The sequence below is a fragment of the Pteronotus mesoamericanus genome, unplaced genomic scaffold, assembly GCF_021234165.1.
Source record: "Pteronotus mesoamericanus isolate MK-2021 breed Mesoamerican mustached bat unplaced genomic scaffold, CSHL_Meso_final contig_347, whole genome shotgun sequence".
Lineage (NCBI taxonomy): Eukaryota > Metazoa > Chordata > Mammalia > Chiroptera > Mormoopidae > Pteronotus > Pteronotus mesoamericanus.
The window spans coordinates 12,080,063-12,106,436 of NW_026555137.1; the positions used below are offsets into that span (position 1 = coordinate 12,080,063).

General features: G+C 38.3%; 2 protein-coding genes across 2 annotated transcripts in view; one reads left to right on the top strand and one right to left on the bottom strand.

Annotated features, from left to right (window-relative positions):
* The window catches only part of CNST (consortin, connexin sorting protein), a 62,763-nt gene extending 54,929 nt beyond the window's left edge, over nucleotides 1-7,834 (bottom strand). Inside the window, exon 1 of the mRNA XM_054576678.1 lies at nucleotides 7,633-7,834. The gene's annotated coding sequence lies outside the window, so the exon portion shown is untranslated. The remainder of the gene's footprint in view (nucleotides 1-7,632) is intronic.
* Nucleotides 7,835-7,964: 130 nt separating this feature from the next.
* On the top strand, nucleotides 7,965-24,942 carry TFB2M (transcription factor B2, mitochondrial). Its single transcript, XM_054576679.1, has 8 exons — nucleotides 7,965-8,440; nucleotides 9,384-9,472; nucleotides 13,302-13,452; nucleotides 13,783-13,931; nucleotides 16,884-16,973; nucleotides 19,394-19,456; nucleotides 21,874-22,037; nucleotides 24,190-24,942. Exons 1-8 carry the CDS (start codon nucleotides 8,131-8,133, stop codon nucleotides 24,365-24,367), a joined length of 1,194 nt encoding a protein of 397 aa, XP_054432654.1. The 5' UTR covers nucleotides 7,965-8,130; the 3' UTR covers nucleotides 24,368-24,942.
* Nucleotides 24,943-26,374: the final 1,432 nt, after the last annotated feature.

Consider the following 26,374-nt stretch of genomic DNA (forward strand, 5'->3'; position numbering starts at 1 on the left):
TGGACTCACTTCTCTCGTCCATCAAATCAACCTATGGACTCACTTCTCTCGCTGGGTAAGGCATCCTTATAAAACATAGGTCTCCTTCACTTCCACGTGAACAACTCTTTGGAGTTCCAGGAAAAATTCAACCATAAGAATTATCTACCTGTAACATGCACAAAGGGCAAGCAAATGATAAAAACAAAAACAAAAACAAAACCAGAACCCACCAAAGTATCCTATCAGGTACTGAAAAAGTGTAAAGAGTAATTGCTAAACATGTGAAAAATACAGGGTAAGATATTTGAGGAAGATTTTTTTTTCTTAAAGAATCAAAATGCCCTTTCTTAGCAAACATTTGTTAAACTATCTTTAAGTAAACACCTACTAAAATGAAGCTTATCTAAAGGGATCTTTAGAAAACTAGAGCTATTAATAAGAGATAGAGAGTTATAACTAAATCCATTCCAGTGGTTTCTATCTTTTCTTGGGGGAGGGAGGGTTTCTGAAGAGTCTGATGAAAGCCAGGAATTTCCTCCTCAGAATAACACACAGATACTACCGCTAGGTTATAACTGTTATTTCAGGGGGCGTACAGATCCCTTACAGCTTATTTTCCAACACCCAGTTAAAAACTCTGAAGATTCCCAAGAAGTTATCTTTTATTCTTGTCAAATAGCTTGCTGTTTTCCATTCCTACAATAAAAAATCTAAATATTTATGGCATCAATTCTTATCCTGATAGTTGATATAACGGTGACAGATTCGTATCTCTAGCACACAAAGTTAACAGAAAGACAGGAAGGCAGAAGGTGTACAAATAAATACACCCTTTTTGTACTTAAGTCATTCTAGAGATGTATTTTGATGGGGTTTGGGAAAAAGAAAAATATTCCAGAGAGGGCATGTTAATGCTGACTTAGAAATTCTAAGGAAAAGATAAACCTATAGAAAAAGAAAAGTTGTCCCAGAGAAGGGTAACTTCTAATGCGTTGGAAGACTGCTGGTAGAACCCAATTCCCCCAAAAGGAGTTTTATTTCAGTGGCAGAGATTCCCTAAGAAAACATACACAAGAAGAAGAGATGCTATTAAATACAGCAGAGAGCAGCCCAGTATGTGCACAGTTTCCTTGCACTCGGAGCTGCTTTCTTGGCAAATCCGTCAGACGTCATAAGCAGCATGAGAGAGATTCAATAGATTCTGGGTTCTAAATTAAAGTTTTGTTCGATTTTCATCGTACCAAAAATAGTCATTCTGCAATAACCATGTTTTCCTCAAGTTAAAATTTATTCACTTTTTTTTCTCTTTGAAGCATGACTACTTTTGCAATAGAAGAGGAAGGAAAGAGGGAAGGGATAAGATTTGTACTCCTGCACCTCCTTCAAGCTTATGATAAACCATGACCTGTTCTGACTTTTTAGCTTTCCGTGGATGACAGAAGAAGAAAAAAACCAAACAAACCAGAAAGGTTAGGTGAATGGAGAATAAGCTATAGGGTAGTCTGGATGCCCGTTCTCATAATTGTGGAGCTAGAGCAAATGGAAACTCCAGCAGAGGCTATACAAAATATGCAGTTTTATACAAAGTATTATACGAGAACATGGAAGCTTTAGTTATTGGGATGGCCAAAAAGTCCATTTGGTTTTTTCTGTAAAGTAAGAGACGCATTTTTCATTTTCACCAATAACTGTTCATTTGGATATTTTGAGTATGTCAGCTATCTCCCATGTAGTATATATAACGCTAATTGTTTTCAATTAATGTCTCAATTTGATAGATTTTAATAACTTCAGCTGGTCTACCTGACCCACGGAGCATCCTACAGCCAGACATCTCCAGTATGAAACTTTGCAAGCCACTTTTGACGCGTCCCATCAGTCACAGCACCTTCTCCATACACTGCACAAATCTTTTCTTTTTGCGTTTCAGTTGCCTATTTACCTTTATTGAAATAATCCAGCATAATATGCCAGAAGTATTGTGTATTTTCTTCCATCTTCAATATTAAAATGGCTACATGAAAATTCACCAATTTTGATAAGTTTTTTTAAATGCACGCTGATATGACAGCTGCCACAATAACAACCTAAAAAAATTATTTCAGGTGAAGTTAAAGAAAACAAAGTACTACTAGAGGCATCTTACAAAAACAAAACCAAAAAAACATAATGGATTTTTGAGCAACCCAATCAATATAGGACAGATGTTCTTGGAATACCTGTTTCCTCAGCCTAGTTAACTGTTCCCGGAGAAGAACTTCTGTTCATCAGTTTTTTGCACATGTAGGTATACTCTTAAGAGGCTTTCAGGGAAGGCAGGCCATATACACAACGGGCAAAGCCCTGCTGGGTTCACTAGGGAATCCCTAGGTCTCCCCCAAACATATAATGGAGAAAGTACAAAAAGCCTGTAAGGCATCAAAATTCACAACTTTGTAATTACCCAAGAGACCCTTGATACAATAAGAATTACCCCCTGAATGAAATACTTAAAAAAATTTTAGGGGAGTTTGAGATAGATGTTTCTCTGGCTGGTGACGATACGAGCTTTGGTGGATATACGACCTAGCAGATCAATTTTGAAACTAAAGTTCAAATGTTAAGACCATCTTTGTCTCTCTTTAGTCACAAAACATTTACAATATGATTAAGAAAGTCACACAATATGGCTTCTCACTTTGGCTGTTTACAGTAGTTATCCAATGCTAGAGATATAACTCTAATTGGTGTGGCAAAAATCTCCACCACAAAATTGTAAAAAACTGTTGGAACATAGGCACCTAGTGATTATTTGTAAATTGTTGGAAAAAAACAAAGCCCGAAGACGGAATTTGGATTGAGAAGTCACAAATGGGTAGAAACGAAGTCTTTTCCAGGAAACTAAATTTCCTAATTTTCTGATTAGCATAGTTTCTACCAACTTTCATTCCTCTTTTCATCTTAATGGACCTTGAGGAAAGAAATCATGTCATTTACTTGGTATGAATCCTTCTAAGACCTGATTCAAATAAAAAGTTTTCATTCTCCACACATGAACAAAAATCTAAGGTAATCTTTGGTGCTCCATAAGGTAAAAAAATAACTCTGCTCGGCTTCAGTAGATTACATACATTTTCACATATATAAGTGACATGCTCTCAAATATGCAGGAACAGCAGTCCTCACCTTACGATCAAGTCCACGTATTTTTAAATAAATTATTTTAAAATCGATAATATAAAAATTATTTAAAAATGTTTTTACCTTCAGTCCAATTATGAAACCAAGGCCACCTAATTCATTGGGTTTTCAAAATGCGGCTCACGTAGAAAAAAAAGTAATTATTTAATCTGGTATTACTTTTCCAGGAAAAACGGGCTAAGCATTCTCATAAGAGAATTTAATAAATATGACAATTACAAAATATTGTCCATTCCTGAAATCTCCTAGGCACTGTCAATTAAAATGTCAATGCCCAAACGTCCACAAAGGTGACTACCTCTGTCACTTACTGATTTTAGAGTTCTTTCCAAAAGGGAAGTTAAAAGGGAAAAACAACCGCGATTTGTCAGTATTCTGATAGACACGCACACAGTTTCCTTTCTATACGGCTAACGATGATGGAAACCAGGAAGTCCAAAGGGAGGACTGGGACGACTGATACAATGACAGAAAGTTTCCATCTCTGAATTTGTTAAAGAGCAGAATCGCAAAACTGTGACAAAGCAATTTAAGAAATCTCAAGTTATTATAAGAACCAGAATTTTTAAATGATCTTTCTTTTTCACACATGATTTTTATTTACGGAGGTATAATGGACTAATGATGTATTTTTTTTAAAGAATATTATAAATGGATTATTTCAAATGCATCAAAAACGAACACGGTCCCTGGTTAAACGAAGCCTGTATTCATGTGAATCCTGGGGGGCCCAGACTGGAAAGAATGCTTCGTAACAGCATCAAGACGCAGACATGTCGAGTGTTTAATTTCTCAATAAAAACAGCACCCCTGTAGAGGCCACTGAAATTGTATCAGAGTTTTTTTATTTTTAGTTGAAAATTGCCAGACTATCAATTTTTCTTCCTCAACTAACTGAAAAGATTGCTAAGACTAACTTAGAGGAAAAAACCAACTTGCTCTCTTTTGTATCCAGCTAAAAGGTTGTCAACGGATAGCTATTTGGATTTAAATACCAGTAAAAACACTCTGTTAGCCAATATAGCATGCACGTATCTCTCATGGAACAAGAAACACTTAGTGAGTACCCACCTCCCCAATTCTGTCATCGATCCTTTAATGCTCCACACACTGCCAACACTGTGCCAGGTCTATAACGACTACATTGTGCAGAGGAAGTCAGTTTACTGAGGTAGTTTAAGATTTCTTTATACCACAAAGGTTGGGGAGGGGGGATGTTTTTTTCTATTCTAAGTTTTTTCTAATACTAATTGAATTAGTATTCAATTACACTGAATACTAATTAGGCCTTCAGGTGAAATTTGACATTAAATGTAGATGTAAAATAGTGCAGCTAAAGTAATGTTTAGGGAAGTTGGTTAGAGTACAGAGGTCAAAATAAGAACCAGAACTGGTCCCTGCTGATCCCCACTGAGGTCAGTTAGCAGCAGGGCCACCCTTCCAACCGGGGTGCCCTTCAGTTCTAAGAGCTCTGAAAAGAAGAAGTTTCCATGCAAACCACCACCTCTGGTGCAAAAACAACTTAATGCACTTATCTTGCCAGTATGTCAGTAGCTTTCTATAAAAACTGCCATCTTTCCTTTTAAAATTGCCTTAAACCACCACACACATATAACTCTTTTGCTACTACTCAGGGGCCCAGAGTTTTACAGCCAAAAGCCATATCCTCTTCCTTCTTAAATTTTGCTCAAGATTTTCTTTCCTTTGATGAGAAACACCATCATATAGAGAGGCACATTTATAAAACTCTCAGCCATACTTGAACTTGATTCAGAAAATGAGTTTACAACAGCAGGTACTCCACCTGTTTACAATAAAGTTCAGTCTTCCTGTAGGTCCTTACCTTCTACTTAATACTGATGGATACAATGCCCAAAGGCCTCGAAACATTGTTGACATCTAGATGTAAATGAATGTAACAATGACACCCCAGGAAATGAGTGAGTGAGCCATCATCTTATGATCCACTTGACACCTGTTTTTCCTCCTTTGTTAACAAAGTCAACACCAAGAGGAGGAGACTTCTTGGAACCTTCTTCCTGTATAGAACTTTTCAGATTGAATATGGCAGCACTTTAGGAAAAGGATATTAAATTTTACCCCACAGAATTTACTCCAGACTCTTAGGGCAAGACATCTTAAGAATCCCACAGTAATCCTAGAGATATTTGCTGTCCAGTGAGGCCCGAGTCATTAATGGCATGTAGCTGCTGAGTACTTGAAAAGTGGCTAGTCTGAATTCAGATATACTGTAAGTTAAAATATACAGCAGATTTCATAGATCTAGTTTGAAAGAATGTAAAATTATCTCATTATTAACTTTTAAAATTGATTTCATATTAAAATGATACATAGGATTAAATAAAATAATTAGTAAAAATTAATTCCACCTTTTTTTGTTTTTCTTTTCCTGTAAATGTGACTAGAACCCTTTAACTTGCTTGTGTGGCTTTCTATCATGACAGCAAAGAAGAACTATCATCTGGCATTTCGCAATTACATACAATTGCCATTTAAAAGCCAGAAGAAAAAGCAGTATTTACCCTTCTCTACCAATTACGTTGAGATAGTAATAAAAATAACTTAAGAAAAGTGAAAAAATAATCAGCAGGACCATTTAGCCCTGCCACCATTTGAAAGAAAGATTACCTTGAAAAAGCAAAAATAGCACAGGATGTAAGAAACCACACCTCTTAAGAAAGTTAAGATGTTTTTATACAAACCAAGTTTTTCTAATAGAGTAGGTCTAAAAGCTGATTATAAGGGTTCATCTTTAAAGTAAAAAGGACATTTTTTTTTTCATTTCCAGGACCTGAGGCCTCAGAAACAATATGCTTAAGATTCTTTATTATTCAAACACCTTCAACCACAAACACATTATTAGCACTGTAAACACAGAAATAATGATCATAACCTAATTCTCTTTTCCAAAACCAAAAGAAAATAACTACATCAGTTTCTCCAGGGCTGAGCAGACTACTTTTGGTTCAAAAACATTATGAAATAAAAAAGCATTATTTTAAGCTTTGTGCCGTGGCAGTATTATAGCCAATGAGGTTTATGCAAGGCACGATTATTGTTAAATGAAGGAAAAAAGCATATTTTAAAGTATTTTTTTAAAGTGAGAAATCCAACAATACAGTTCTATGAGTAAATCTTCCTCTATCAGAAGACATCATTCTGCTTTGATCTAAAAATATTTAGGCCTCCATGGATCTGGGTGGGGGCGGGGGGAAATCAACGTGTTTCTGATTTTTCTATGAAAAAAATCAATGAAAATACTTTTTAAGGAGCGAGAGAGGAGACAGTCCAGTAAAGAATGGTACTCAGGTATTCAGAGGATGCAAAAGTTACTACTAGAGAATTATCAGTGGGGATACTGCCCCTAAAAACAATATTAAGGAAATTAAGATCAATGAGTCCGCAGGGCTTCCACAACAGTTGGTTAGATACTTCCCCTGGTGTTCTGACACATTTATAGTCCAAAAAAGGTCATAGTTGACTGTCAATTATTTATCCATCTGGTATTTATCAGCTGAGTATAATCTTCAGACTTCTATTAGCTACACGATACATTCCTCAAATACCTTTTCCTTGTGCATTTAAATTCCAAGCTCAATTAGACTCCCAAAACAGTAAGCAGAAAGGATTGCACATATTTTAAAATAGGGAGTAGCTTGGCTGCACTTCCTTCCTTGGTGGAAAGGGTAATGGGTAAAGCTCTGAGTATAATCCTTAAACACTGAAATCACTTGCAAAGAACTGAGTCCTCTAACATTACCCAGTGGGTAAAAAGACTGCCAAATTTTCCATTAGAGCATCCTATTTTTAGTGTTTGGAACTGGTCTTTTAAATTGCATTCCACAGTATAATATGTTTGACTAAGTTTACACAGGGAACAAAATAAGCATCCTAAGGTCTTAATCTTTTCAAGCTTAGAAAGGAATTTTAAGCTTTTAAATGTCATTTTTTTTCCAGTCTTAACTTTAAATCTTTTCAACACGCAAATTAAAAATTAAGGAAATACTGACCCAGAGGGAGAAAGGGAGGGGAGACACCAGGTGGTTCTTGACAACCAAAGTGCTGGGAGGGGGAACAGGTACGTAGGAAACCAGAAACCGTGCGCCAGGGTGGAGAGCCAGCCCGGCTGTGGGCTGCAGGATCGAAGGAACCCAGGCACGGGGGAAAGCTGCAGGCTCCTGGGGGAGCCTGGGGAGGAACGACTTCTGGGCTCGTCCTCTAGGGAGAGAGAAATTGGCGCGATGCTCGGGAACAGACCACACAGCCGAGAGAAGAAAACAAGGGAGCCGAGAGGGGGCGGAGGTGGGGAAACGGGGCTACACCTCACCCAGAGGGCAGGGGCGGCGCAGCTGGAGGAAAGCTCAAGGGGAGGAGCGAGGGGTTCCAAAAGGCTTTGCACCCCGGCCGTAAGCCAGTCGGTTCCCTGCATCCCGCTCTCCCTCTGCTCACCTGGGAACTGGAGGCGAAAGGAGGGCTACCGCCGGGCGCTGGGGCTATCTGCAGCCCTACTCGCTGACATGGCGGCCGACGAGCTGTCACAGATCTTGCTCGGGTCTCCCGCCGCTCGGGTAAAGGAGACACCTCTGCCTTCTCGTCCCGCCTCCCTCTGCGCACCCCTCCCGCCTGGGAGGCCGGCGACCGTGGAGCATAGAGCGCGAGCGGCTAGAGAGGAAGCGCAGAGGGAGGACGACCATAGAGTACAGAGCCTGGATGGTCCGTCTTCTCATCCGTCCACTCACAGTCCTTAAGCTTCAGCACCTGGCCGGAAGCGGAAGTGAGGGAAAAGCAAGTGGGAGGGGTTGCTCCCACACGCAGTCGGCGGTGTTTGCTTCCCCGCCCCCCTCCTAATCAGGTGGTAGGGAGATGTTGCACGTGGTGTTCCCGGTGGGGCGCTCGCCGACGTTTTGACGCTCTGGATGACATTGGGACAGACCCTGGAGGGTAAGGATGTGGGCCCCAGTGGCCGGGCTTCCTCCGCGGCTGACGCTGTCAGCCAGTTCCGGCGCTGGTCGTTTTTGCATTCGGAGGTCGGGAACGGCGCGGTGGAAGGACGTCCCGGCGAGGAACCGCCGCGGTTTGTCTGACTTCCAGCCGCAGCTATTGCCTAGTCAGGATTTCAGAGAATTGCCCTCGCGGGCGTCCAAGTGCGGCTTAGAGTCCAAGCGTTACCTAACCAGTCCGAGACTGGCTGAGACCGTGGTGCAGTTCCTGCTGAAGGAAGAAGACCCTTGCAAGCTCATCCTGGAATGCAATCCTGGTGAGTCCGTCGTGGACCGCATTTTTTTGGATGTTCATCACTTCTGCAAACTTATATTGACCACCCGTAGGTTGCTGTATAGGACCCCTTCCTTTAGGCAGCCTCTGTGGTCAGTATTTATCGGGAGACTACAAAATATTTCCGTAGCCGTTTGCACTTCACACAATATCGATAGAATATGCCCTCTTTTCCCACCGTCTCCCCAAGAAAATTGCAACGCACCCCCGAAAAAAGAACTTCTATTTTACTTTTCCGTGAATCTCCGTTAAACCATTTAGCAGGATGCTGAGAACACTAGATTTATAGGCTTCTCAAAGAATGACTTTTTAAAGCACCATTCCTGTTATGAAGACTCAGTTCTCTTTAGGATAGTCCATGATGAAATAGTAGGCTGGAGGCAACATTTTTTGTTTGCTTTTTTTTTTTTTCTTGAGAGGTAGTGAAAATTGGCAAGAGCACAGGTTTTACAGTCTTTGGCAGCATGGATTCAAAGCCAGGCAGTGGCACTGACCTGGTTATGAAGCTGGAGTCCATGACTATCTAGTCCCCAGTTTCCTTATATTTAAATAAAGAGTGCAATATCCACATTGGGTATGTTCGTAAGAATTAAAATTACAACCCTGGCTGGTGTGGCTCACTTGGTTGGAGCATCATCCTGTAAACCTGAAGGTTGCCTTGTCGATCCTGGGTCAGGGCACATACCTTGGTTGCAGGTTTGGTCCCCAGATGGAGCACATGCTGGAGGCAACCAATTGATGTTTCTCTGTCACCAATCTGTGTTTTTCCATTTCTAAAAGCAAGGAAAAAATGTCTTTGGGTGAGGATTAATATTTTTTTTAAAGTTTAAAATTAGAAAATTCATGGAAAGTAACTAACTTCTTTGATAATGAAAGAAATTGTCGTTTCTTTTGTAAATAATCTTTTTGTTCTGTTAACATACTAGGTCCTGGAGTCCTGACTCAAGCATTACTTCAAGGAGGTGCCAGAGTGATTGCCCTTGAAAGTGACAAAACTTTTGTTCCACATTTGGAGGTATATATATATATATATATATATATTTAAAATAATTATTTATTGATTGATTTGAGAAAAAGACAGAGAGAGAGAAGGGGAGAAAGAGTTGTATTTGTTGTTCTACTTACTGATGCATTCATTGGTTGGTTCTTCTTTGTGCCCTGATGGGGAATCAAACCTATGACCTTGGTGTATCAGAAAGATGCTCTAATCAACTAAGGTACTGGGCCAGGGCTCTGGAGGTATATTTTTAGTTTCTAAAAATAACTTCCTTTTCGATCAGTTCCCATTGCAGTGGTTTAGGGGAGTAAACTTAAGCACACAATTTATTTTTGTAGAATCACCTTTAGCGGCCATGTCTTAAATACTTTGTCATCTCCAGTGACTAGAATATGCTACCAGTGATTGTTGCATAACTAAAAGATGGGCTTTCAGAGACTTGTTTTCTGCTTGTAGCTCTGCTACAAACTAGTTGAGTGACTTTGAACAAAGAGTATAACTGGTATTTCTAGGCTTGTTTCATCATCTGAGTAGGCTTTGCTGTGCCCCTGCTTCCTATAAGCTTAGAATCGAATTGGAGTGCTAGGATCAAATTAATGAACTGTATTAACTCTGGATTTAGGGGTACGGGGCAAGAAAGACTTGGTGTGGTCAGATACAGTGTCATGAAGTGCAGGCATTAGTCAGATGGATTTTTCAGTGATTTCTATTTTGTAACAGACAAGATTGCATAACAGTGAAGTGGAAGATCCTTGCATCAGCGCCAGCCTCTCTTTCTTTCTTCCTCTCCCTCCTTTATAAATCTCTACATTCATTTTAGGAAGCTTACACTTTTCTATGCCAACTTCCTGAAATCATGTAAAATGTAAAAGTGCAGGGTGACAACAAAGAATTATGATAGTGTCTACCAAATCCAGCTGTTCGTTTACTTATTAACACAACTACGTACATTAGATGGTTGTTATTCTATAACGGACTGCTTTGAAAAGAATTCAGGATTATAGCCAGATTATTTAATTGATTAAAAATCTGGAATTTCAGAAACATGAAGGGAAAAATAATACAAAATTGTCCAAAAATTCAAGATCATGAAACGAAATGTAGTACACAGAGACAGCTGTAATTGCAACTTGGAAATTAAAAACAAGGTAGCTTTTATGTTGATCATTTTATAAAAGGCCTGCTAGTTGTTGCTCCAGTTAAGGTTTTTATTTTCTTCTAACTTCCCAGTCCTTTCTCCCCGCAGCACTAACTTGAGCTAAGCTCCTAATACTGTTCTTTTGCTTATTAACCATCGTTAAGACGAAGTGAAAAGGCATTGCAATAAAGTTTTGTGTGAATTCATGTGTCTGCCAGAATAATGAGAAGAAACCGTGTAAATAAAACCTTTACGGGCGTGCTCTTATCAGGCAATGCTTGTAGCCTCCCCAGGGCTCTCTAGTGTGCTCCTAAAACCTGAGAGGACTCTAAAGGATGATGCTTGACTCTGGATTTTTATCTAACTTTATACTTCCTCCCTCCCCATTTCCCTGATAAAAATCTTTGGGACTCCACAAACAGAGATTATAGTAGGAACAGTTTATTTTCCTCTCTGGGTGTCTCGAGATAAACATGCTACAGATTATGTCCCATAATAATAAATCATGATGTATCCCATCTGAATTGCGAAAATGGTTGTGCCAGCCCTTAGCTGTGACTGTTCAGTTGAAGAGACATTACTTCCGTGGTGAACTGCCTCTTATTTCAGAGGGGTAGAGCACAGTATTTTCAAATCATGCTGAATCTCAGCCCTAGGACTTAGCACCTGTAAGGCCCATGGGCAAGTAATTTAAACTGTCTGAGCTTTGGTTTTCCCATATATAAAATAGCTGCGTTAATTCTCGCCTATAAAGGATCTTGATGCAATAAGATCCTTAAATAAGATCAACTGACATGCCTAACATAATGAAATAGAAATCAAAGGTCGTCTTCCCTCTGTCCTTTTTATTTCCTAATTTTGAATCCTAAATGCAATCATGTGGTGTTCTAACATGTGATTCACTATTATGTGAAGTGAATCACTCTGGAGTTTTGGCTGTTACGGTGTTGGAATTGCTGAATGGTAAATGACAGGTGCTAAACCAAAAATATATAAAGTCATAAAGTATACATTTTTTTAAGAATCCTATCAAACTAAAATTCATTAGCGTTCCTCAGTTAGAAAAATTAAAGTATAACTTGAGTAATTTGTGAGATTATTGCTATACATATAGAATAATTTGTAAGAGTTTAATCAGTTCTTAAGGAAGGTATGCATTATATGAATGCTCTTTTTCTTCATCTTTCGTAACACCACATTCTTCTCGTTTTCTTTCTTTTGGTTTAGTCTTACCGTCTTGTCATGAGACTCTGAAGCTACTCTGTCCTCAGGCATAGTGCTGTGTACTTGTCCCTAGAGATCTCAGCTGCAGTCCTGGCTTTAGTTGCCTCAACAAGCCAAATACTCGCAGATTTCTGTGCTTGTTCTGGGCCACTCTCCTGACCTCCCCGTTGAGGCCCCCAGCTTCCTGCCCGGCACCTCCTCTTGGATCACCTTATAGGCATCTCAAAACTAACATGACCAAAAATGTAAGATTTCCACCCTCAGTTCGGTCCTTCCACCAGTCTTTTTCCAGGGTCCTCTCGAAAGGTATCATTGAAATGTAGATTTAGAAATTGAATAATATTTATAGTTTGAACTTATATGCTTAAGAAAAATTAGATTTTTAATTTATAACTTTAAATTGCAAATTAAAAAAAAGATTTTATTTTTAGACAGAGGGAAAGGGAAGGAGAAAGAGAGGTACAGAAACAACAATGTGTGGTTGCCTCTCATGTGCCCCCACTGGGGACCTGGCCCGCAACCCAGGCATGTGTCCTGACTGGGAATCAAACCAGCAGCTCTGGTTCACAGGCTGGTGCTCAGTCCACTAAGCCACACTAGCCAGGGCTAAATTGCAAATTTATTGAAACCTTGATAAATACCAATAGAAGTTTCTGTGCATGGGAACCTAAATATGCACATCAAAGCATATTGCCCTGTTTTAACTGATTTCTTGTAACTTCAAATTACGTTTAGGGAAGCCTTGTAGCTAATACTTGCTCTCACTACTAAGTTCCCTAGCACTACTGCAAAGTGAGCAGATCACAGCCGTAGAAGGACTGAGGTATGTTGGACCTCTTCCATTGGACAGGGAGCTTTTCTTCTAGGCTTGTTTCTGTCTTTAGAAAAAGCAAATGAAAAACTAAGTGGAAAATGGACAGTGACCTGCACAATGAGCTGAATTCATTAGGTGAAGGACTAACTAAACTCTTCAAGAAAAAAAAGGAATATTCTCTTGAGTCATCTGCCATTCCCTTCAATATTTTTCTTGCTTTTGTCAACTGTGAAATATCTTTCCATGACTGGCAGATGGATCACAGCTCTCTGAGCCCAGACCTGTTCTCAGAATCTTCGCCCAGGGCCCCAGGCAGCCTGTACTAAGGAATCAGAGATTAGCATGAAGGAGCTTTTGGAACAGTGATGATGCCATTGAGAATAAAGTAAAGAAAGCAAAAGGATAAGGATGATTTGTTGAAGGTGTTTTGTTTTTTTTGAGGGGGGGGGCTTATTCTTATTAAGATAGTTGTACTTTCATTATATTTCAGGCATTAATTGATTTGTAGTAACTCTTAAATTTTAGGGTATATTAGTAATTTTTCATTTACATCTTTGTTGAGGTGGTAACATTTATGGTAAGAATTATTTTTTGAAGTAGATCTTTGAATTGTTACAAACATGTATCATAACACTGAAATTTCTTAACATTTTATCTCTGCTTCTCTTTAGTCCCTAGGGAAAAAGCTGGGTGGGAAACTACACGTGGTCCACTGTGACTTCTTTAAACTGGATCCTAGAAGTTTTGGAATAGTAAAACCTACCGTGGACTCCCGGGTGCTTCTTCGGAATTTGGCAATAGAAACACTTCCTTGGTCAAAAGGTAAATTTTGTCATTCACTAAAGCAAATACCATATAATTTGCCAGCCTTTAGAGTGCTCCAGCCGTTTGTTGACCAGATTTGTATGCAATTGATATTCTGTAATTTATGGGCAGATGCTCTTGAGCTGAAGATTGCTTTCCACTCACACCTAGACACAGATAACCCAAACAGTTGTGCTGGGGCCGAGTTTGATGTCAAGGCACTGTGCTGACGCTTAGTTTTAATGGAAGTAAAATTAATACGGTTAACCTAGTTTGACTCAATAAAATACGGTCACTGGAGAAAGTGTAAAGCATTGACTTATATATTTCTGTTTGTATTCTTAACAGGTATCCCTTTAAAAGTAGTTGGAATCTTCCCAACTAAAAATGAGAAAAAGATGATTTGGAAATTTTTACATGACATATATTCCTGTACTTCTCTGTATAGATATGGACGAGTAGAGCTAAATTTTTTCGTTAAGGAAGTGGATTGCCAGGTGGGTTATTAACAAGCAGTTGGCTAATATTTTGTCAGGAAAGGGTTTTGTGATTTTTCTCTAGTCATAATCTGCGTGGTTTTAATTTGGGCTCATGACATGAAATATACCATTTTCACTATTTTTAAGTGTGCAGTTCAGTGGCATTAAGTACATTTACATTGTGGTACAACTGTTAGCACCATCTGTGTCTTCTCAGAACTTGTTCACTGTTCGGTACCGAACTCTGCACCCATGAGACACTGACCCCACAGGCCCCCTCCGTGAGCCCTGTTCGGCAGCTGTCTCTCTGAATTGGGCTGTTCTAGGTGCTTCATATAAGTAGGATTGTACAGTATTTCACTTTGTGTGTGGCCTGTTTCACTTAGCATAATGTCTTCAGAGTTCATTCAATTTGTAGCATGTAGCAATTTTATTCCTCTCTAAGGCTGAATTTTATTCCATTGTACTATACATACACCACTTTTTTGTCTATCTGTTCATCTGTCAGTGTACACTTGGGTTGCACCTCCTTTTTGGTTTTATGCATAATGGTGCTATGAACATCAGCGTGCAAATATTTCTTTGACTCCCTGCTTTTGTTATTTTGGGTAAATATCCGAGAGTAGAATTGCTGGATCATATGCTAATTCTATTTTTAATTTTTTGAGGAACCACTGTACTGTCTTCCGTAGTGGCTCTTATTTTATATTCCTACCAGTGGTGCACAGGTGCTCCAGTTTCACCGCATTTTCTCCAGTGCTTCTTGTTTTCTGTTTGTTTGTTTTGTTTTGATAATACCCATCCTAATGATTTAAAGTGGTATTGTGGTTTTGAATTTCTGTTTTCCTAAATGACTAGGGATGATGAGCATCTTTTATGTGGTTATAGATCATTTGTGTATCTTCTCTGGAGGAATTGTGTTGTCTGTTTTTTGTTGTTGAGTTTTAGGAGTCCTTACATTATCTCTATATTAATCCCTTCCCAGGTATGTGATTTGCGAATATTTTCTCCCTTTTTATGGGTTGCCTTTTCACTTGTTATGGTATCCTTTGAGTCGTAAAGTTTTTAATTTTGATGATGTCCAATTTGTCTTTTTTGTTGTTGTTGCCTATGCCTTTGTGTCATCTCAGGAATCACGCCAAGTCCAATGTCAAAACTTTTCCCCTGTGTTTCCTTCTAAGAGTTTTATCGTTTTAGCTCTTATGTTCAGGTCTTCGACCCATTTTGAATGACTTTAAAAAAAAACACATTGTATTTATTTATTTTTAGAGGGGAAGGGAGCGAAAAAGAAAGAGAAAATCAGTGTGTGGTTGCCTTTTGCACACCCCCTACTGGGGACCTGGCCTGCAACCCAGGCATGTACCCTGACTGGGAATCGAACCAGTGACCCCTTGGTTTGCAGGCCAGCCCTCAGTCCACTGAGCCACGCCAGCCAGGGCTGAATTACTTTCTTTTATATGATGTTAGGTGAAGGCCCAGCCTCATTCTTTTGCGAATGAATATGCAGTTTTCCCACTACTTCCTTTTGTTGAAAGACTACCCTTTCCCCATTGGCACCCTTATTGAAAAAATCGCTTCACAATGTACATGAGAGTCTGTTTCTGAACTCTTTTACTTCATTGTTCTATATGTTTGTCTTTATGCCGGTACCATATTATTTTGATTTCTGTACATTTGTTCTTTTTCTTTCTGAATTTAATCTTTTTTCCTTACATTATCTTTCAGTCCCCTTATATTCCCCTTCCCCCAGTGATTACTGTAACTTTGTAGTAAGATTTGAAATCAGGAATTGTGAGTCCTCCAATTTTGTTCTTTTTAAAGATTGTTTAGGTTATTTGGTGAATTTTAATTTCTGCAAAAAAAACCCTTCGGGATTTTGATAGGGATTGCATTCAATTTGTTGATGACTTGTGTAGTATTGACATCTTAACTATATTACATCTTTCAGTCTATGAACACAGGATGTCTTTTTATTTGTTAATTTTTTTTCAGCAGTGTTTTATAGTTTTTAGTGCAAGTGGAATTGTTTTCTTAATTTCCTTTTTAGATTATTCATTGTTAGTGTATAAAAACAACTGCTTTTTGTGTGTTGATTTTGTATACTGCAACTTTGCTGAATTCCTTCATTCTAACAGTTTTTTTGTGTGCAATCTTTAGAGTTTTAGACTCTACTTTTAATTTGCTGATATGAAGACCTTGATATTCCTTTGAGAGTGATGTTTCTTTTCTACCCAGGATGCCTCCCATCATTAATCTTTTAATTCAGCATAACAGGAGATGCTTATTTGTATATGACGGAGCTATGGGGTAGGCTAATGGGGCAAGAAGTGAAGGGGTGCTTTACTCACCAAAGCCTGAAGTAAGTGAATAGTGACTATCTCTGGACGGACAGCAGGGCCCTCAGAGCCTTGAAGGTGCACATACAGTAAATACACTGAAAGAATGAAAGGAAGAGAAATAGCAAATGCTTCGTCAGATTTCATCTTGCTGCCTGGAAAATGTTGTGATGCTTCTTTTACCGCGGATCTTTTCACGTGTCGTGTCCTATCTCTGAGGTGCCCTCTCATTCACTGGGGTAACGTCTTAACGTTTCAAGTGTCATCCTAAACAGTTTCGACTCAAAATTTAATAGACTATTTGGTACATGTTTCTAGTACACTGTGTCCCTCTCCATAGTAATTACCCATTTTTGTTTCATTTTTTTCTTTAATGAGGTTTTGCTCTGATGAGTTAGAAATGGTTAAAGAAGATCAATCTCAAATATATTCTGTTTTAAGTGTACGTGATGATATATTTTGAAAGTTTAAAAGGCCTTTCTCTTCTTTGATATGGTTAACAGCTAAGATTTTGCATTTAATTTTAACTTTCTCTAATTTCTAGAGAATATTAAGATATTACTATTAAGACCACATTTGGTTTTGATTGATTGTAATTTTGTATAACAAGTACCTTCTATTTCCTTCTTATTAGAAGATAATGGCAAATCCTCAGAATCGAAACCTGTACCAAGCGTTAAGTGTCCTGTGGCAAGTAGCTTGTGAGATTAATCTGCTGCATACGGTGAGTAAAACCCTTTTAAATTTCAGCAGGAAACTTTATTGTTGTCAGAGAGACTACATTTCAGTGACCAGTGAATGGAGAAAAATTCCAGATTAAATTGATTATTTTTCCCAACAGTGGAATAGGGTAGGGCCAGGTAACTTTGTGCTGCTGTTTTTGTCACAAATATTTGTTTTTTCTCTGATTATAAAAATAATATATGTTCATTGTAAAGTTTTAAGACATAAAAAGAAAGAAAAGAATTAAAAAAAAATATCCTATATTTTTACCACCCAGAGGTCACTAGTGATGTTTGTGACATATATTTTGTCTGTTATTTTTCCTATGATTGTTTTTCTTTATACAGTGAAGATTACATTATTTTTATCTTATTTTTTTCACTTCGTAGATAATGCTTAATTACAAGTTATTTTCCCTTGTCACTGAACATTTTAAATTTCTAATGGCTATTTAATACTTTATTATAGATCATTCCCCCCGTTTTTTAGTTTGTGTCATAGATAAAACCAGAGTTGTCCAAGAGAAATATAATGCGAGCCCCATATGCAATTTTACACATTATAAAAATTAAAAAAACCAGGAAATTAAGTTTAATATTTTATTTAATCTCAATGCAAACTATTATCTTTCTAGCATGTAATCAATATTTTAGAATTAGTTATTACATAATTCAGATTTCTGTGTGCGTACGAGCCTTGGAAACCCTGGGAGTGTTTTGCGCCACCTCAGTGCAGACTAGGCTCATCTCAGGCGAGCAGCAGCCCTGGTGACGGGGTGACACTGAGAAGCAGAGGGCGGGAGTGTAAGAGAGAAGTGACAAAGGCTATTCTTTCATACCATCATTTGCATATTCTTTTATTTTAGTAGATAGAGTATCTGTCAAGTAGTCTTTATATGGTGTGTGATCGTACATTTTCAGGAGCCCTGTTCTTCCAAGAATTTAGTAGTTTACTTTTTAAATTTTGCAGGGTGTCTTCCTGGAGCCCCCTTGTCGCTTTGCGTGGGACCACGTTAAGCCCTGTAATGTGCACTCTCAGAATGGTAGCTTGTTTGATTTCAGCTTAGGTTTGGGTTGGTTTTTTCCGTCCAGAACATCTGAGGTTCTACGATGCATGTCTGTTCCTTGTCTCTCGGGTCTGTGTGCCCGCGCGCTCTTGTATTCCCAGAAATCCCTTCACACTTAGCCTTCACTGCCCTGACCCTGCCTTTCACCTGTATATTGTCACCTGGTATGTAGTTCTTGGTTTCTGTAAAATTCTTCACCTCCCGCCATGGATCTCCTTTCATTTTGTAAGTTCTTCTTTGCAGCCTCTTCTGTCTTTGTGGCTTTCTAGTTGTTTCCTCATCAAGGCCCCTGGGGACTAGCCTTCAGGACAGTTTTCTTTCCTTGTTCTGCAGTATTTGTTTGCAGAGGACCCATGTTGAGTTTTGCCATTTATTAACCTCCAAAAGGAGAGGTCTTTGTGAACCCAGCATTTTAAACATTTGCTCATTAAACACCTCCAACTGGAGGGTCAGCTGTGGAACTCAGCTCCCACGGCGTTTCAGGTTTCCTTTCCTGTGGCTTTGCCAATGGGATAAGGTCTCCTCTTCACCCGGTGCTGTTAGATAGACCTGAGCGTGGGGCGGGGTGGGGCCAGGGTGGGGGAGACTGGAACCCACTGCGCACTGCTGCTGCTTTGCCTTCCTCCATCTGGTGACACTCTGGAACTGCTAGCAGTTTCACAGATGAGCAGCAGTTCCATTTTTCACTCTACTTCAGTTGCCACAGTGGTTAGTAATACATTACCATTTTGACAATACCCTTTCAAATCTATGTCCAATATTGTAAGTTTTAGTCTTTATGTCTGTGTCAGATGCTGGTTTAACTCACTCTTATTTTGGAATATAATCTGTGTGTGTATATATTTTTATAATAAAAAAATTGCTTCGCATGTAATTGTACATACGAAAGTTAGATATAAAAAAGTAATGCTATTTTAAACAATAGACAGAAATATCTTTATTTGTGTATCTCCTTACATGTCCTAAGACGTTCAAATGAATTTGAATAATAGGCTTTTCCACTAGGTTAGGACAAAAACATCCTCAGTATTGATCAGATCACCCCTAAACTGATGGTGACTAATTGAAATGTTGGTTATTAAAAATTATAACTTGAGAACCTATTTGTGTAATCATATTAAGGGTAACTTTAAGTAACAAGAGTTACCAATATTGGGATAGACCTTTGATTTTCCTTTCCTTTATCAAAAAAGAGAGAAATGATTGAACTATTACATGTTTTTCTTTAAGCCAATTAGATTGGTGACTAGTGTTTATTCTGCTGTTTAGGGAAGTCATTTTTAAAGGCAGCAATAGTTGAGGGCACTTTGACTAAGGAGAACTGAAAGAGATGTTTCTGTTTAACTTGCCTCTAGGAGCCTTGGTCCTCATTTGATAAATACACGCGCAGTGGGCACCGGGAAAAGCCAGACTGTAGGGTAAGAATGAATAAAACACCTTTCTGTTTCTTCCTGAGTGGAACATCCTTTGTTTTCTTTAAGATGATCTGGTATTCTGTATTTATTTAGAGTTTTAACTTCAGAATATCTGGAAATGTTCTTTAAAGATACCTTACTACTTTTAATACATTCAAATTATTTTGGAAGGATGAGCATAGTAATAGACTTACACAGAGCCTGACTTCGATTTTTATCTCTCTTGAAATGAAGGTACATCCCAAATTTGGAAAACAATCATTTTACTCTTCATCTGATTTGGAAAACTAAAAACAAAATTTTAAACCTTATTAACCAGAAATTTATAATATTGCTTCTCATAATGGTTGAATTTACCAATAAGTACATCTGTTTCTTACCCAGGAGGTTGGGCTTTTATTTTCATTTGTTTTTTCCCCTTTTATAAAGAACCAAAGAGATGACGTTATAAAGCAACCCTCTATTTAACTTATATCAGGGTGCTCGTAGTGAAATTGTAATAAAGTAGCTGAAGTTTCAGAAACAATCTTTGCAGTCCATTGAAAGTTCCCCTTTGGGATTCAGCACTAACGGTGCCCTAATCCCAGCGCCCCGCCCCAGTCTGAGGTTCCCGCTGGCGTCTCTCTCTTCCCACTCGTGCCCCCAAAGGGAGAAAAGGGAAATTGTCCATTTAGCAATGGTCTGATTTTAGAGTGACCAGTCATTGTTGTGATCGTTGTGATCTGAGTTCTCTTTTACTCTTCATAAGCACAATCTAATAGGAGTTACACATTTTGTCTGGATACCGTTAGGAATTTATCCAAAAATCCCCCAAATGAACAACTCTGTATATAAGACATTTTCTTACTTTTCTTAACGACAAGGACAAGAGCTAAAAAGTTTTTGGCTGACATAACTATATAAATTTTTAGGGGTAAAGATGAAATAACCAAATGCCATGTTTCATGAGAGAATTTTACTCAGTTATTTCACATGCACCTTTGATATCAGTGTGCTAGTAGTTGCCGCGGAAGCGCTGTGAGACGGTTAGCAGTTTTCTGGAGCACGTCGTCCAAGTCTGCGCTCTCACCCTTCTGGGAAGCCGTGTTGTCACGCTGTCATCGGGACTTTTTCCCCAAGTTGCGAATGAGTACTCACTTAGCATTAGGAAAGTTTTTCTTCCCTATTTATCGGTAAATGTGTATCTTTAACTCCGAAGCTATTTACCAATTGCTTTTTAAAGTATCTTCAAAAACTTGGTAACAGCAACATATAATACTTCGAGTTGTGTTATTCTTGTTGCTAAATTAATAATTACTAGATATTTTTGAATTTCATTGCTGTCCTTTTAACCAATTCCTTAAGCTGTAGGCATCCAAAACTAGAAACCAGAATTGATTATAATTTTTGGGGGGAGCTATTATGTTTCCCACAAATAGAATTTATATTTAAATATATATAATATATATTTTAAGTATTATTTATATTTAAATATATATAAAATAAAGCATTTAAGCGATCACATGTGAGATTTCCTAAAGAAACATAAGTCTCCCTTTTTTCTGAGGAATAATTTTAGGGGGAAACATGTCTTAAACTTAGATCAAATCATACATAGTTTTCATTTTAATCTGTGTGATATTGTATATTGGAGCAAGGTGGCAGACTTTATCTGTAAATTGCCATTTGGTGAATATTTTATGCTTTCAGGCCACATACAGTCTCTATTATGTGTTTTTTGGTTTTCACTTTTTTTTTTTAAAAAACGATCCTTTACAAATGTGAGAACTGTTGTTAGCTCCAGGCTACAAAAAGAGGCAGGCCACGGACCATAGCTTGCTAACCCCATATTTTAAAAAAAATTATCCAATTAAAAATTATGTGGCAATAGTATTTTTTCAGTCTTAGGATCTCGTGTTGTGCTTCAAATATAGAAGACACTCAGTACCTGTTAGTGTCATGTTTGGGATTTGATTTTACAGTATTTACAAGGTAATAAGCTGTGATCCTTTATGGATGGTGGCCAAAGACACAGACCCCTGGATCAGACGAAAGATTTCGTGTGCCTCCAAGTCCCACAGGGTGGTGTGATGTGGCACAGTGGGATGGCGTGCTTGCGGAGGGTTTGCAGTGCGGCTGAGGAACAGCACGGGCCTGGGGCACCCACCCCTTCAATGGCAGACGTTAAGCAGGCCTACTTATTGTCCTGGAGAGAGAAACGCCATCCCTCCAGGTGACTCGCTGCAGGCAGCCCTGAGAAATGGCCCAGGAAAGAGCCCTTAGGGCTCCGCATTCTTGGCACAGCCCATGAGAACATACAGGGACACTCAGGGTCTGTGGGGATGGCCTTTTCCAGCAGGTAACTTGAATGAGTTAAATGAACAATGTCTTGCTCTGGCAGTATTTTATGACTAACACAATTTATTTTCCTTTCTTTCCAGGAGTCGTTAGAACAACAAACACAACAAAACCTATGTCTTGTTCAATTCACTCCTCGTAGAAATTTATTTACACAAAATTTAACACCTGTTAACTATGATGTATTTTTTCACATGTTAAAGCAGTGTTTTTTGAAGCGCAATGCCAAGCTAATAGACCACTTACAGTAAGTAAGAAGAATAAAAGCTGTATAAAAACAGCAATTTAATGTGTTGAGTTACATAAAAATGTTAGATGTCCATTTTTATATCTTGTATACTGCACTTAACAGTGAGGTACCATGTCTCCATTCATCTATTTCTTCAAAATACTGGGTTGGCCAAAAAGTGCATATGTTTTTTTCTATAAAATAAAACACACGTTTATCATTTTCACTAATAACTTTACTGATTTGGATATTTTGAGTATGTCAGCCATCTCCAGCTACTGCGTTCTAGTGGGCAGAGGCCAGGGGTGCTGCTCAACATCTTCCAATGCATAAGGCAGCCCCACAGCAGAGGATTATTTCCCCAGAATGTCAATAGCACCAAGAAACTTTGCAAACCACTTTTGACACGTTCGATCAGGCACAGCACTTTCTCTCTACACTGCACAAATACTGGTTTCAGTTGTGTGTTCACCTTTCTTGACGTAATAAAGCATAACATACCAAAAATGTTACGTTATCTTCTTCCATCTTCAATATTAAAATGGCCGCACAAAAATTCACCAGTTTTTTTTAAATACCCACTGATATGACAGCTGTCACAATATAATGTAGCGAAATTGTTTTGAATGACAGTAAAGATGGCTGAGCACTACTGGAGCCATTGTACTGGCAAATACATAATGGACTCTGTGGCCAACCTAGTACTTCCTTTTGCCTGGTGCACATTTTGAGGAAGGTATGTTTTCCACATAATTGCCTAAGCTTAATTTTTTTCCATCTCTGTAAAAAACATCATGGCTACGATTTGTTTTTGTGTTTGTTAAAGAATAGGCCCAGGATCTGCCTTCATGGAGAACTAGCTGCTTGCCACTGGCTAGGGTAGAGAAAGCCACTGTCTTTGGTGGCACATGCACCATCTACCTTGCTGTTGCCTGTCCTCACTGGTTCTATTTCCTAACCAGAGTAGGGATGCATCATTGTGTCACCCTCGTTTTCCTGCCCTGGACCAAAACTTTTGTTTCTGTGTAAAGCTTTATAAAAATTAGAGTGGTTGCTACCTCCTTTGTATCTATGTAACAATAATTTTTTATAGGGCTGACGTGTACAGTTTTGTGAGTTGCGCATCATACCTTGTAATCAGCAGCCCATAGTCATTCCAAGTATTGTCAGAGGATGAACAAATGTTAAAATAATCATTTAAATTAATTTCATCATCATTAAATATATAGCTTAATGAGCTGTTGAACAAAATTTATGTAACAATAACTGTTAAATGTGGCAATAGACCAGTAAAAGTAATCCACTATTTGTTATCTTGTCCCTTGTAGTAGTGGTTGTTTTGAGTGAAACTATCAAGAATATAGGAAATTAAGGAATAAATTTGGTGAACTGTGTTACAAAATATAAAAAATTCCTTTCGAGATCTCTCTGAATTGAAAACCGTGTTTCCATCTGTGATGAGAATTCCATTCAAAATCAGAAAGTATTGGAAGTATTTTTCTACCAAAATACTGTTTGCAGTTGCTTACTTATTATGGTCACACTCACTTAGGCTAATATGTAAGGTAGTTTTTTCCTTTACAATATATTCACCAGTAATTGTTTCATAAAAATGTGAAAGATTATTCCTTCTTTGAAAACTGCCAGACAGCAGTTTCTGCTGTTTGAACTTACTGAACTTGTACATAAACCTAAATGGAGTTGACTACTTTTGTAAACAGAATGAAAAGATGAAAGAGGTAGACAACTTTTTAAAAGGGCAATGTTAAACTAGAGTTGTGTGTAGGAATTGATTAGAACATGTTAACACCTACATTTGCTCTTTTCATTATAGTTAAGCCATGAAACTTTAGGAGTGAACATAGTTAAAGATACATGTTTTTAAAAAAATTTTTTTTATTGTTCATGTACAGTTGTCTCCATTTTCCTGCCACCACTTTCCCCTGCCGCACCCACCCCCACCTCCCATCTTCAGTCCTTCCCCAAGTTAAAGATGCATGTTATATTTTTAACTGTGTTTAAATAAGATTAACCAAACTAAATGTAAACTAAGTAAGATTAATGATATATGTTTGGCATTTTAAATTGAGCTTACAAGCTACCTTTATCGCTATTAACGGACGGTTATGAGAAAGAATTTAAGAAATTTACTCTGAATTTTTTTTTGCAGTTCATTGAGTCTAGTGGATGCAACGGATATATTGAAGAAAATGAGACAAAAAGGAACAACAAAAATAACAGATATGTATCCTGCAGACTTTAAACGCCTTTTTGAAACTGTAGAATGTTCCAAAGAGTACTCCTGTAAGTGGCTGTACGATGACTTTATGGAAGATGTGGTCATATAGGGAGCGGGACTGCCCGGACAGGAGCCGGGCCCTTCAGTTTATGTGGAAATGATGACACAAGGGAAAATGAGCGCAGGTTGAAAAGCTCACATCCTTTCACCTGAAGGTAACTGTTCGTGTTTTGCACAAACAAGGCAGATTATTTCTTCGGAAGTTGATACCATTAGGACGTTGGATAAAACAATGGCTGCTATTTTATTCACAGCAGAATAAAATAATAACTTCCCTTAATTGTGGATTTGATCAGCTTAGATTTGTTTTATTTTAAATGCCTATCTACTGTCAACATACTAGTAGTGGTATGGAATTGCCAGGTGAAATTTAGTCTTAAAAATCCTTTTAGCTAAATAATTACATTGTATTAATTTAAATATTCCATTTTTGATGTTGATTTTTGCATCCTCTGGGGAGCAAAGGGTTTATACAGTTTTAAGCTTAGAAAGTAAATAACTTTACTTTCTCATTTAAGTGGTTTGTTTTACTTTTCGGTTTGTCGAAAGTATTAAGAAATACTGTGCAATGAAATAAATTTTATTATGGTTTAAACTTTGTAGAAATTAAAATATTTTAAGTAATATTTTGTGCTTTTTTTGGTCTCTAATGAAATATAAAATTGACCTTAACTTACTTTAAATTTTGTCATGTACAGTCAGTGTACATTCAGTGAATAATTCAGTTTGTCATTCAAAAGTCTCTTGCATTTTTGTTCTATCAGGAAAGACTATCTGAAGTTAGATCTTTACATGAACCTAAATGAAATTAAGAATATTTTCTTAGATCATTGAAGAAGCTACTGCATTTTAGCCGAGAATACCTGATCTCCCAAAATAGATTTGTTTGCTGTTTTTACACTTCATAATATCTAAGGCATATTAGTAAGGAACTCTTTCTGACTTCCCTGCTCTTACCATGGGTTTACAAATCACTCTGGCTGGAAATGAATCCTCTTCTGACTCTTACCGTCGCTATCCTGCCGTTGCATAATCTGCCTAATTTCCATAGTGCCAGTTAGCCTCACTTCTACCTATTTCTTTCCTAGCCCTATGCTTTAAGCCTAAATTTCTGTTACTAGGTTACAAGGATATCAGCTGAGACACATTTTAAATATAGTTCGCAGGGATTATTACTTGGTGGCTTTTTGGAAAGGGAATGGGGTTCAAAAACCAGAGAAGCACATTCTGCTCTTAGCCTACGTAAAAGGAGTTGAGTATGGATTCTAATATAAATAAATGAGTTAATGCCTTCCAAGTGGTATGTGCTCAGAGATACCAGGCAGTGTCTTTTCAGACAAAACGGAAGAGGGAACTTAAGCACAGATTTCACTGCTTTGGGAATTAAGGGAGAAATGGAGTTAAGGAGGGTCACCAAATAATGCAGAGGGTCGAGCAAAGGATAGAAGCCAAATGTATAGTGGTATCATTTTATACTACTGAATCCTTTTAGGACAGGCGCAATGGAGAATACGGACGATTAGACGAATAAAGGTTGTGTACTGAGATCAGCCTTTAGGTCTGTGCATATGAGTGGTTTCTGTTACTTGTAGAGTGAGAAATCAGTCTGATATTGAACATCTTCCCAATGGGATGGATGCTGCCTGAAGGCAGGGGGGTGTGGCCGGAGCTCTGGTTGGGGACAGCACCTCTGACTGATGTCTCCAGCTTCTCCCCCGAGCCCACCACTGAGTTTGTGGCAAGGCCACACTTCCTACAGGCTGTTCCCAGACAATGGTTAGGCATGGCGGAGGTACTAAGGCAGGCCCCTAACTGTGGCATGTGAGAAAAGGTGTTAATCTTGAAGTGGACCTAATTTCAAGTTCCACACCAGTTACTAGCTATGTGATTGGCAGGGTGGAGGCTCCTCTGGTGACAGACAACTCCCATGGACAGTTTTGGCTCAAGGACTCCCTGTTGGTCTGACTAGACCTTTCTTGGAATTTTGAGTGGCCCAGGACTTCCTATCCAGTCTTTCTTCCCACAGAGTCAGACCTCCAATCACAGTGTCATGCCT

Excerpts from the sequence above, each read along its gene's own strand:
- TFB2M (XM_054576679.1), top strand. The coding sequence starts at position 8,131 with ATGTGGGCCCCAGTGGCCGGGCTTCCTCCGCGGCTGACGCTGTCAGCC. Across the intron at positions 8,441-9,383 it reads CATCCTGGAATGCAATCCTG|GTCCTGGAGTCCTGACTCAA; the intron begins GTGAGTCCGTCG and ends TTAACATACTAG. Across the intron at positions 22,038-24,189 it reads AAGCTAATAGACCACTTACA|TTCATTGAGTCTAGTGGATG; the intron begins GTAAGTAAGAAG and ends TTTTTTTTGCAG.